This window comes from Protopterus annectens, chromosome 15.part0, assembly GCF_019279795.1.
Source record: "Protopterus annectens isolate FY-2018-M chromosome 15.part0, PAN1.0, whole genome shotgun sequence".
In the NCBI taxonomy this organism is placed as follows: Eukaryota; Metazoa; Chordata; order Ceratodontiformes; family Protopteridae; genus Protopterus; species Protopterus annectens.
Genome location: NC_056749.1, coordinates 105,583,696 through 105,597,681, shown reverse-complemented (window position 1 = coordinate 105,597,681; position 13,986 = coordinate 105,583,696). Strand labels below are relative to the sequence as shown.

At 38.4% G+C, this 13,986-nt stretch overlaps 1 protein-coding gene across 5 annotated transcripts in view; it reads left to right on the top strand.

Moving 5' to 3' along the window:
• The window catches only part of KLF8 (Kruppel like factor 8), a 695,632-nt gene that overhangs the window by 375,140 nt on the left and 306,506 nt on the right, over window positions 1-13,986 (top strand). For all 5 annotated transcript variants that reach the window (XM_044057426.1, XM_044057423.1, XM_044057425.1 and 2 more), the window contains one exon: window positions 7,720-8,311. In XM_044057426.1, the coding sequence (XP_043913361.1) occupies window positions 7,720-8,311 (592 nt within the window). The remainder of the gene's footprint in view (window positions 1-7,719; window positions 8,312-13,986) is intronic.

The following is a 13,986-nucleotide window of genomic DNA, read 5'->3' as shown; positions in this document are numbered from 1 at the left end:
AATAGTTGTCAATATCATGATACAGTAACTGGACACATTACCTACTTTCTATGTAGTGTTACAATGTCTGTCATATATGTACCACTTTTTTAGTAACCACTGCTATATTTATCCACCAATTGGCCTAGCTCATGGGTATAACATGTCTGCTGTCCAATCCACTTACCCAGTTAATGCACAGAAATAAACTGATTTTTCTCCCTGATGTATGTTTTCATCCCACGTCATTCATGGGTAGTAGGTTTTGCTTACATTATGCACTCGCTTGACCATCAAAAACAAACAATGAGAAGAGTGTAAGAACTGGCTGCTAAGCTGTGTAATATCGCTGCTAAGCTGTGTAATATCACTGTCAGAAGCTGTGTAATATCGCTGCTAAGCTGTGTAATATCACTGTCAGAAGCTGTGTAATATCGCTGCTAAGATGTGCAATATCACTGCTAAGCTGTGTAATATTGCTGCTAAGCTGTGTAATATCACTGTCAGAAGCTGTGTAATATCGCTGCTAAGCTGTGCAATATCGCTGCTAAGCTGTGCAATATCGCTGCTAAGCTGTGTAATATCACTGCTAAGCTTTGTAATATCACTGCTAAGCTTTGTAATATCACTGCTAAGCTGTGTAATATCACTGTCAGAAGCTGTGTAATATCGCTGCTAAGCTGTGTAATATCACTGTCAGAAGCTGTGTAATATCACTGCTAAGCTGTGTAATATCACTGTCAGAAGCTGTGTAATATCACTGTCAGAAGCTGTGCCATATCACTGCTAAGCTGTGTAATATCGCTGCTAAGCTGTGTAATATCACTGTCAGAAGCTGTGCAATATCACTGCTAAGCACACAGCTAAGCTGTGTAATATCACTACTAAGCTGTGTAATATCACTGTCAGAAGCTGTGCCATATCACTGCTAAGCTGTGTAATATCGCTGCTAAGCTGTGTAATATCACTGTCAGAAGCTGTGCAATATCACTGCTAAGCTGTGTAATATCACTATCAGAAGCTGAGAAAGGTGCTGTAACTCTTGATGCTTTTTGTATAATTCAGTAGCTCATCACTCAGAGCATCTGTTTTCTTTAAACAGGTGCAGCTTAGTTGTGGTTTTCCTATCTCAGAGGAAATTTTGAGGGTCACTTATTCTTTTTTTTTTTTTTTTTTTTGTTAAATATGTTAACTGTGGTAGCTGACTAGTCCAAACCAGATACATGTCAGCCACAGTCCAAGGATTTGAAAATGTCTGTGTGTGTATATAGATTTTATATATATATATACATATATATATATATATATATATATATATATATATATATATATATGTATATATATATATGTATATAAAATATATATATTTATAGAGAGAGTGAACGAGTGCACATGCCCAAGAGATGATGTAAAGGAAGCGTATGTTGTACAAAATGTTTGTTGTGGCTGTTGTTGTGTCTTTCGGCTTTTCCCGGTTAGGGGTCACCACAGCGGACCTCCGGTCCACTAATGATTGGTAGGTGATTTTTACGTGCCGAGTTACCAGCCCTGACGCACAACCTTCAACGAAGGTACGCCCATTCACACATGTCTCCACGCAGAAGACGCTCTAGCTGAGAATCGGACCAGACAGCGTCTTACTGTGAGGCGACAACGCTACCGCAGCACCACCACCGCGGGTCAAAATGTTAGTGATCATGCCAATTACACATATTTTGTAAGTATACAGTTAAAAAAAAAAAAATACTTCTACTAAGTGGATGCTAACAGGTAGTTAAGGTGATAGGTACAGAAAATTTTGATTGGGTCCCTGATCATAACCAGTTTGTGACATGCCTTAAGAGTGGAACATCAATAAAAAGTGAGTTATAATGAGAGAGACTTGAAATAATTCTTTGTAGTGCACAGAGTGACCTGTATGAGTATTTTACAGCTTTGAAAGCCATAAAACACATATGATTACCACAGATAGAGAGCAGAAGTGAAGTGTTCCTCTGAACGAATCAATGTTTTGTTTAATTTTGTTAGACACTTCACTTGGTGACACTTTGTTTTTGTGCGTCTGTGTGTGTATATGAGAAAGTGAGATATCAAAGTGTGTAACAGCTTTTAAAGCTGTGCAAGTGCTTAAGAGGTGTTAAGTGGTAGCCACGGCAATGCTCTAGAATGAGATTTGGAACTTGAAGGAGCTGAAAGATGCTCACCATGCTGGATACCACCACTTTTTTTTTGGATTTCTGTGTTCCATAAGTCAACCAAAATTTGACCACAAACTGCTACATTGCCCATCTTCCCCTCTCTTGGTCATATCATGGAATAGCACAAACTACAGCATGACCTTAGCTCAGCTCACAGGCTTCTGTGTACTCCTGAATTCAGAAAATAGATTTGATGATTGACATTTCCCAGTCCATGTTAGCAAGGTCTGGACTAGACATATACTTGCATTGTGGCACACTTTAAATGTGTATTCAAAAATTCAAGATTATAGCCAAGTAATGGATATTATTGTGGAATTACATGAACATCCTTTTTGTGCAGATGGCATGTTCTGATGAAAATTGCTAGATTTCTTACCGTTTTACATATTCTGATAAGAATTACTGTATTTGTTACTATTGGGGTAGCCATACCTGTATCTGATAATATAGAAACTGATGATTTACTTTCAAAATGATGATTGTGTGGTAAGCCATTTGCACTGTACAGTATATGTATTTCCTAGTTTTTCTGTATTTCTGTCATCTTATCTGTATTCTTCTTGTGTAGCAAAAATTAACTTATCTGTTTCTATCAATGCTTAATATGTTAGTAGTTTGTGATTATTCTTAGTTTTTTTTTTCTTATGGTAACAGTCATACGTTTACTGATTAGTAACTGTACTTCATGTATTGTGTTTTGGTATGCTTAACAGTTTGTTGATTTTTTTTTGTCCCTGAGACACTATTGAAAATAATGACTTCCTGATTTGGCATTCCTGATCACCAACTGTAAATCTATTCTTCCATGCAAACAAATGCAGTCTTTACCACCTTACTTGACCGTAATTCAGAGTGTTGTTGCTTTCAGTTCTCAGGGATTTTTTATGATCTGCCTCCATAGATTACTTGCAGGTGGGTGGGAGAGGGAGGACTGCTGGTACTTACTTGCAGGTGGATGGTAGGGGGGAGGACTGCTGGTACTTATCTGAATTGCATGACTGCCTTTAGTCACTGTTGAAGAACAGGGTGTGGGTGGAGCATTGGAATGAATGCATTTTCTGTGTAGGGAGCTTAAAGTAAAGTGAAACAAAGGGGATACTGTATTTATTGATTCACCCAGAAGTAGTGATTGGCTTCAAGCTGACATACCAGCTGTATTTTATCACGTGGCAGGAGAGGTAAATGTTAATGATGTCCTCCTCTGAGCCTTTCATCACTTTCCTAGCTGGGAGGAGTACAGCTGTTTCTGTCACATGAATATGTCTTGCATACTTCTCAACTGTGGGTATTTTTGCAGAATATCTAGATTTTTGCCTCAGTTTTGGTCTGCTCCTCATAAAATTTGTGATTTTCTGGCAAATCATTGAGGACTGAAGTCACTAAACAATTACAGAAATTTGAGTTTCAGACTTCATGTCCTTCAGAAAAATGTATGCTAATATTCAACCTGTTGTTCTAGTAATTTTTGTAAGTTTTTTAGGGCAGTATTTAAAATCTTTCTCTGATTTAGGGCCTTTGCCCTCCATTATTTTAGGCTTTGTCCACATTTCCTGTGCTAACAGGTTGAGAGGTATACCATGTCATGTGTGTCGTGTTTTGTCTCACTCACCTCAGTTTTATTTCGAGTCAGACAGAGACACTGTTACTGACATTTTTGGTTGGGGGGTAGACTAGCTGCTGTCCACAGAGTGAGCCTGATGTCACTTCTGCTTTCCGTTCTGTCACTGGTGTTTAAAAGACTAGGTGGTTAGAGGCACATCTGTAAGATACTAGGCCTTATTTAGCACTTGTTTTCTGTGATGTTGTCTGGCTTTGTGTTTGTCCATCAAGGCTCAGAGTGTCTCTGTGTTTATAGTGTCATCTGTTATCCTTGTATTCAAATATGTAGGGATTTCATTGACTATGCTGCCATGTACTGACCATTAATGTGAATATTCAAAACCTGTATAACAGCTGTTGGTTATGTTTTTATGTTGGCATCATGTGTAAAGTTCTGTTACTTTAATATTTTGTTTTCATTTTTTAAAACCACTGTTGCTGTAGTGGGAATGCCAGACAGGAGTTCACAGCAGTGATGGTTCTAGTTCTGTTGATGTACTTCTAGGGGGATGGAATCTGCAGCACGTTCAGTGCTTTATTTGGGAATTTGCAGCCTTGTTTTTCTTGTATTACAGTGCCATAGTGATTTATACAAAATAAAACATAACAGATACACCTAAGTAATCCATATTTTTGATTGGAAAGTTTTGAATCTGCTGACTTTTTAATTTTGTCATTTGGTTGTCATTGCAAGTTATCTCTGTTCCGAATCTCAGAATCGGTAAGCACTGATAACTGGATTACCCAACATTTTGTGTGTGACAAGAAGACATTTCAGTGAGTTTCCTCTGTGACCTCTGAGTCTTACCTGCCTTTCTGAATTTTACTGCTTCTGCGTAGTGGCACTCTTAAGGAAAATGCCGCCTTCTGCATGGTAATTGAAGGAAAATGGCTTCTTCTGCGGAATACTTTTCTGTTTGTACCTTTCATTTCCTTGTCATGATGTCATGTATCCCAACACAATACATATGTTATTAATAAGAAAATCTGTTAAATGAGAAGTCTGTGAATCTAGAAATGAATTGATTTATAAAAGGTGTGCGACAGACAGACTGAGGAGATGGCACCAGAGTTAAAGGTGACATGAATGGTAACATGCTTGCCCCCTTACTCACAGGCCAGGTAAGAGACAGACAAATATAATTCATTTACATAGACCGGCAGAGAAAAGTACTGTGATCTTTCATATTTTAGGGGAACATGAAGTCAGAGTTGAGTTGCATAAAAAAATTGCAAAATACTACAAAGGAAACTTGTTTAGGATAATTAACAACAGTAACAATAGTGAGTAGATGTACACACACACACACACACACACACACACACACACACACACACACACACACACACACACACCTTGGCTCTTGGCCTCTTATCTGCAGTGTCAGGGACAAAGGCCATACATCAAGGGCCATTTTTTAAATATACTGATACTACTAATATAGAAAGCTAACAGAATAAGAGGATGTGAATTAGAATGCATGTACAGGCAGCTAGGTTGTGTTGCATCTTTTCAAATGCATTGACTGGGACATTTTTATGAAAATGTGTAATTTTCAGGCCAAACTATGCCAGTACCCAGTGCAAAGGACCACATTTCATTTTCTTGCCAAAATAAAAGCTCACTTTTATATAATTTGATTTGCTTCTGTTTCATATCATGCTAAAGTGCCTCAGATACAAAACAGCTGTTTTATTCCACTGTTAGAAAGTTAAGAAGTATTTGTAGGACATTTGTCATTTTGTTTAAGTTTTCACAGGACAAAATTGCCCAAACAGGGACTAATCTCATGTAGAAAAAGGTATTGTGGCTAATGTGTGGTAAACCTAAGCTAGGTGGAGCCTGATCTTGAAAACAACAGTGGCAGAAGTATGTGTTGTTCCCTTGTAGGCCTTATTATACTGTATCTGAATAGCTCTTTACAGGAAGATAAACAATGCCTAGCCTTAAATAAACAGCACTGATGGGAATGATAGCTTGGACCCTTGTATGCCTTGATAATGCCATAGCTGGATGCATCTGCACTGCAGATAGGTGTAACCTGGCCTTAAACATGTAGCAATGCAAGGATATTTGGGTTCATCATAAACCTTGCTGCTCCATAGTTGGAAGGTTCTGTAGAGGTAACTAGGTGGAACATAGCATTGAATACACTGAATTTGACAGAAGGATGTTTTGGTTCCTTATATGCCTTGCTGTACACGGATGGTTTGTGAAATGTCAGGTAGGTGGAGCCTGACCTTGAATTAGCAGCAGTGATGTAAAGATGTTTTTGGTCTGTTTGTAAGCCTTGCTGCAGTTTATGTAGAGAGCTCTGTTGGTAGCTAGGTGGAGCTTGGCCTCGTTGCAGGTTAGGTCCTGCAGAAAGATTTTAGCTGAGCTTTTCAATGGTTGAGCTATCAAACTACCATGTGTAAAGGCAGCAGTGCTGTTGCTGAAAATGATGTCCTGCTTTGAATAATCAAGGCTCAGTGAATACTGATGGGAGAGTGATAGTATGTTCCAAGGGGGTTTGCCCTTTGAGAAAACAACCTAATTTGTGCCATTTGCCTACTGGCGGATGTACTAGTACTGATGTTCTCTGTGATGAACAGCTGCTGGTTGGTGCTGCCTCTCTGTCTTATGCAGATGTGCATGATGGCAGCTTACCTGTTAAGTCCATATTGTGTATTGACTGCAGATGTGCATGATGGCAGCTTACCTGTTAAGTCCATATTGTGTATTGACTGCAGATGTGCATGATGGCAGCTTACCTGTTAAGTCCATATTGTGCATCATGAACCTTACTTTTGGACTAGGCAACACTGATAAAGTTATGTACTACTTTTCAGAGAGCATGAAGTGACAAAACTGAGGTTACAGACTCAGGCTAAACCAAAGGTAAGGCACGAAGAGTTCTGAAATAGGAGGAGGTATGTACCATTTCAGTGACATTGAATAAGAATGAGGACAAAACCGTCACAAGGATGTGGTGTAATGGAATGTAAAGGGCTATGGGTTCAGATACTTAGAAAATCATATGGTCACAAAGCGAGTTTAGTTTGTAGCCTGGCTCACTTGCTTTAATTTATTGATATCAAGTAGGTGGACTAGACCATAAAGAAGCTTTTAAGGCACTAGTTATTTGCAGAGAAAATGGAAATAAATGTGCAGGCATCATAAAAAGTAATTTAGACACTGAAAAGACCAGATCTGTGTAATGCAAATTAACTAAGGTGTGTAGTTGTAATACAGCATCCTTCAGCAAGCTTAAGATTTATTTCTAAATTGCAGAACTGTGACGTGTACAGTTGTAGGACCAACCACAATCTAAGAAAGAAGACTTTAGTAAGTATAGAGAAGAAAACTTAACAGAATTTATACAAAGAGAGTAGGGTTGCTGTCCTAGGTTAGATGTCCGAGTGTAGAGAGTACTGGAGGCCCAATAGATGGTTATTATACTAATACACGGCTATTTCAAAGGGCTGGGCAGACAGCATTGGCCATTCTGGGTTGGTTTCTGAAGGATCAGCCCTTTTTTCTATGTTCTGTCTTCTGTAGCTGCAAACAAAAGAAATAGATTATGGAAACGAAAGTAGAAGGAGGTTCAGTGATTTACACTGTTGTTTAGACTAATTAACTTAAAAAAAAGTTAGAAGTTGCTCCCTAACCACAGTTTTCTGCTGATAATGCTAAAATTTGGACTGAAATGGGTTGTAAGATAGCATTTCTTTCATGATGGGTAATGATTCCTACGCTGTAACATTTTGAGTATTTATTTCTTAACTGTTATACAGCAATGAAAGGGGATTCTTGCTAGGCTGGGAATGTTCTAGAATAGAGTTGCTCAACAGTTACTTTTTCAAAAAGTGCACTGCTGCTTCAGAATGATCTGATTGTAGTAAGTTGTTGTTGCAAAGAGCTATGGACTAAACTCTGTCCTTGTCTTGCTTCATTTAGGTAGAACAGGAAACGGAGGAAGAAACATTGCCAACATTGACCAGCACTATGAAAATGGAACCACCTTCTCCTACTGAGGATGGCATATCCAGGACACCGTTGTTGATTAGTGAGATCAAAATGGAACCTCCTGAAGAACTACTAGATTGTGATATCAGTATGCCTCAGGCAGAACCTGTGGACCTATCTTTGAACAAAGGCAAGTCTTCACGGCTCTTTGGGGGAGTTCCTTCATCATCCTCATCGTCAGGGTATTCTGTAGCAAAGTCATCCTCCCCACTTCTGAGTGGTTCGACTCAAATCCCCATTGTATCCGTCTCTCCATCTAACTTGGGCACATCTTCTGCTATACCTGCAGTTCTTTCTCCTGGTTCCATACTAGCATCGACACAGGGTATTGGTGGACAGCAGATCTTGCATGTAATCCACACCATCCCATCAGTGAATCTTCCCAGCAAAATGGGCAACCTGCAGACCATCCCTGTGGTGGTACAGTCGCTACCTGTTGTTTACACCACTGTCCCACGGGATGGACTTCCGTCTTCTATCACGGTGCCACTGATTGGTGGAGATGGCAAAACAGAAGGTTCTGGTAAGAATTGTTTTTTGTGCGGACCTTTTTTGATTGGAGAAATTGCTACAGATGTTTTGCCGTTTGTGTTATGTCCCAGTACTGTATGTTGTCTTGTTTCACACAGGTTATAACAAAGCAGTAGGCCTTTGTCTTTTGGATAATTTGTGTCAGATTGCTCTGAGAATCCCAGGTGTTGAACATACCCTTATTGCTCTTGGCCTGACATTATGATGTTAATGCCCTTTGCTCACAGATGGCTGTCATCCTATAATCTAACGGCACAATGGTGCATGGGAATGCAGATCCCATTTCCACAGCATTGCTTATGTAGCTGTGTCCACTTTCAAGGCATAAACCTTTCTGTTTGCTCTGCATGTAAGACATGATGAAGATGAGGAGGAAGATGCTAGCACTGGTCTTCAGTTTTTTGCTGTTGGTCATACTGGGAATCTACTCATTTGTTCTAGTAAAAAAAAGTTTTCATTTTTTTGGGTTAAGAGCATAAGAAACATGAAAGTTTTCAACAGAAGGAAAAAATCTGCTGTTTTCCATGATAGCTTTTAACTCAGAAAAGTGGTCTTACTTTTGTACGTAGCTGTCCATCTAATTTAACTTAATTGTCCTCATTTACAAACTATAGAACTTTGAATCATCAAATCATCAAAACGTTGTGGCAAAGCTGGTACAGTGGGCAGACCTGGTGACAGGCAGAATTTAAAGTAAAAGAATATTAAGTTATGTATTTTTTGGGGGGGAGGGGGTCTTCTCCCTCTCCCCATATGCCTGCCATACCGAACATCATAATCTTTTACAAGGCTGACCAGAGGGGGCCATGACTGAAGGATAGAAGTCTTGCTGGGAACCTTTTGTATGAGATTTCATTGCAGACAGGTAAAGGAATTTATCCTTAACCCACTATTGTGTGATCCCAGATTTGCTATATGTAACTGGCATGGGGGAAGCCCCCCATAAAAAATCCATTTTACTTGTGCTTGTTTTCAGTTACATTTTCTATATTTCTTAATTTTGAATATTACAGCAAGCATTAAACCTTTGTTGAAGTTAAAACATAATATAATATGAGCTTTTTAATGATATAGTGGGGTTTTGTATATATATTTTTGTTTTAAAAAAATTTCTTGGACTGCTCTTTTGTTTAAGGTGATTAGTAAATTACTCAACTGCTTGGTAAATTCTTCACTGAAGTTTTAAAATATGAAAAATTATTTGGTACTCTAAAGCTTTGCTTCTGTATTGTGGGTTTATCGGTAAAGATTTTTAAGTGGTAGCTTGGATCTGCTTGTGTTTCTCATGTTGATATTTTAGTGACCTTCCATTTGGCTAACATATCAGCTGGTTTGTGTTGTTTTGATGCACAGTACCAGTTGCACATTGCCTTCTGCCTACAGAGCTGTACACTCAGAGTGCACAAAACAGATAGTTTCAAGGTACAGCCTCTGCTAGGGACAAATGTAGAATCAGGCTGAGACCTCAGTCTCCCAGTAAAAGCAAGCTAGTAGCGACCACTTTGTCCTACCTCCCTCCTTGATTAGTTCAGCACTCAGAATGCCGTCTTTCATTGCTTAACTTGTATCTGTTTATGCCACAGATCCAGCTCAGACTTGTGTCCTTTTGGGAACAGGGTCGTTCTGTTTATGCCACAGATCCAGCTCAGACTTGTGTCCTTTTGGGAACAGGGTCGTTCTGTTTATGCCACAGATCCAGCTCAGACTTGTGTCCTTTTGGGAACAGGGTCGTTCTGTTTATGCCACAGATCCAGCTCAGACTTGTGTCCTTTTGGGAACAGGGTCGTTCTGTTTATGCCACAGATCCAGCTCAGACTTGTGTCCTTTTGGGAACAGGGTCGCTCTGTTTATGCCACAGATCCAGCTCAGACTTGTGTCCTTTTGGGAACAGGGTCGTTCTGTTTATGCCACAGATCCAGCTCAGACTTGTGTCCTTTTGGGAACAGGGTCGTTCTGTTTATGCCACAGATCCAGCTCAGACTTGTGTCCTTTTGGGAACAGGGTCATCCAGTGTTACTAGGTAGGAGTGAAGCACTCATCCTGGAGTCGAGAGGAGGAAGGGGGTGTGGGATTGATCCTATATCATAGTGAGATGGCAAATGCTGAAGGCCATTAAAAAGGGGGGTACTTTTCCGTTTTCGGGGCAACAGGTAGAATGAGCAGTTATAATGTGACATGATGGTGTTCCCGACAAAATGATCTTTGAAGAAATCATTTGCAGTGTGTATTCAACAAAATAATTTAATAAGTAGTATAACAAAATACATTTATTGACATTATCCTTGCTACAGCTGTTGCAATGTTGATGCTTATGTAATGTATTACATTTTGCGTAAGTATTGTAGATCGTGCAGGGATTTTGAAAATCATTAATTTTAACTGTTCATATTTCTCTTGTTGGTAAACTTGCTATTCTTGTTTTATTAATTTTTATATGCTGGCTTTGTATAGTAGATTTCTTACATTGTAAAAATTGCTATATGGCTATAGTTTGTAAATCGGTAGTTAGTATGCTGAGAATAATATTAATTTACAGTTATTAAAAAACAGTTCATTGTTCGGATTACTGTACAGCAATATGGGAACAAATGCGAAGTAGTAAATATAAATAAATGAAATTTTTATAGGTAACATGGCCGGAGATGTAACTTATTTTTAAACAGTAATTTCTTTTTCTGTACTGTTATTCTCTTAGGTTAAAAGTCAGTTAATACCCACATTACTGGTGGAAAAAAGGCAACAATGATAAACTGGGCAAAAAGCATGTGTTGAGGGCTATGCATTACTAGCTAGGAATAACACACAATGTTTTTCCATAGCAAGGCAACATTTTTTACTTCAGTTACTGGATTACAAGCAAACAATCATGTTGAAAGTGTTGTCAGTATTGTTAAGCAACAAAAAGCGAAGAAACGAAGAATGAGTTGCAAAAAAAATCACATAAGTTACTTTTTTTGCTGTGAAATGCACATTATATGTATCCATATAACATATTTCTAGTATACAATGCGCTGTATTTCTATAGAGTGTGTAACTTTAAATTTCCTTACTGCAGTTATTATTTCAAAATATGATTGGCTATCACTCATCACACCTCCGAGACAAGCCTCTGACACTCCCTTCGCCTTTTATTTCGGTAACTTTATGTAACGAACGTAGGGAAAACAACTGAAACAGATGAAAATATGAAATACTTACTGTAATTTTATTTATTATTGAATGACAGGAAACGGGAATCTGCATCATGCATAGCATTAACTTAAAAATAGTATGTATATAAGTGTAATTAAATTATAATAAAAAAATATGGTAACAGTTATTCTGGAGGCATGAAAAAAGAAATGTTTGTCAACATTGTTGCAAACAGTGAATTCTTGGGGTTGCCACGTCTCCACATAAACTCAGACAAGTATGATTCAAGGTGATGCCTGGCACTACCACGTTGTCTTTTATTGCTCCACTTAGCACTTCCCCATAACCGCTCCACATGCTGAGTATGGCATCCACTGTCTGGATCAATAAAATTATAGCTATGATTAACAGTAAAGTGTTCATATCCTGCATCCCTCAGTTCATCTGATTTATAAACTTTCCAGCAATCTGAATAGATAGTATTGCCTTCCTCTACATTATTTTGGATAACATTTAATAATGTTTGGGGAGAACGGTCAGGGACAGCTACAAGGAAACATTGCTTAGTTTCATGACATAATCCTCCAAAAACCCACTATTGTGGTAAAACATGACCAACATTTGTTTTTCTTCTTGTGAACAGACTTTCATCCACCTCCACAATTTTATTGACACCACTGATCTTAATTGAAGGTTTTGAAAGTAATGAAGTAGCACATACTTCTCCCGTATAGTTATTGCAGTCCACAGTGGTGTTGTGATTCATCTGCAACTGAAGTTCACAAAACTCAATTGAGTCAATTCCTGGCACCAGAAATCTATAAATCTCAGTGCAATAAGGAATAGTATACGAGACCCCTCAAACCAGTTCTCTGATCTTAAACCCTTGTTTTCCAGACAGCCACGTTGGGTACATCTCCGTTTAGGTGCTTCCTTTTTACTGAAGCAAAGTTTTATATTATGATGATTGGAACAAAATCTTTCTTTATGTAAAATACCTCTGTCTTGGAAAAATTTAATAGCAGACTCTTCATCTATGGGCAACTGCCATATAGTGAAATCCATCTTAAGCAGGAAATTACTTCTTCAGTTTGACGGGATTTAGAAGATTTTCAACTGCTACATTCTAAGCTCATGCTACCTACTACATTATTATAAAAAGTGACACCTGCATATTATGATTACATATTATAATTATTTCTACAGAATTGGGTACCCAAAACTGTATGCCATATATGTAAGGGATACAATAGAAAAAACAAAATGAAAGTAATACATGCATTTCTTTATTTTATTCAATGGAATGCATCTTTTTTTACATCCGTTTAAAGCTACCTTTTCAAATGACATTTTCACTGGATAGTCAGGGAACATGTTCAGTTTGATTCTCGGCTGGGGTGCCTTCTGTGTGGAGTCTGTATGTCCTCCCTGTGGTAGCGTGGGTTTTCTCCGGGTGCTCTGGTTTCCTCCCACATCCCAAAGGCATGCAGTAGGTGAATTGGTCACTCTAAATTGGCCCTAGGTGTGAGTGTGTGTGTGCCTTCTGTGGAAGGTTGGGCGCCAGGCTGGCAACTCGACACTGTAAAACTCCGCTGCCAATCATGAGCGGACAGATGATCCGCTGTGACGACCCCTAACCGGGAAAAGCTGAAAGAAGTAGTAGTAGTCAGGGAACATGTTCAGTCTAAACTTGTTCATTACATGAAAAATATCTATGTAATTTCCTTCTGTATTGAAAGAAACACTTGCGATAGCATTTACTTAATTACCGCATGTAATATAAGTCAGTCTGCGCTGTGAAAATAAAAGAAAATAACAGACGAACACAGACAAGATTTGTAGCAGTAAGACTCATTTCCTATGAAGAAGATACTATGACGTTAATTTAATTAATTGATTTATGATTTATATTGACATTATTTATGGGTGAGAAACTATATTGCAAAGTTTGAATGATGGGATGTCACTCAGGACTGTTTTCCTTTTTTTCTACTTTACTGTTATCAGAGCAACACGTTATATGTGGTTGCTGAGCTCCGAATCCTGTGTCTTGTCAGATCTTCATCTAACCAGGTGTGTATAAAATATTTCACTAGATAACACAAAAAAGGAGATGTCAATTCTAAATTTTACACAAGACCAAAAAGACATGACAAGATACTGGATTCGGAGCTCAGCAAGCACATTTAAAGTGTTGCCCGATAACGGAAAAGTACAAAAAGGGGACTATATAGTGGGGCATGTCCATAGGATAGAAGCAGATGGCATTATTTTACTATACAGGATGTAGGGGGTGTCACACCTGAAGTAGTATGTATATGACTTAAAGCCTTGTAGAGCAAATGAAAATAAGCAAAAAAAAAAAAAGGCAAAAGGTAAATATTTTGTAAACAGATCAGGGAAAACATCATATGGACTAATTCGAACAAAAATTAGGTGCAGTGCAATTGGTGAGGCATGCATATTGGTGGTGAAATGAGTCTCCTGATCTTACTTGAATATGTTTCACAGAAAAGAAGGTAAGGTTCTGAACAA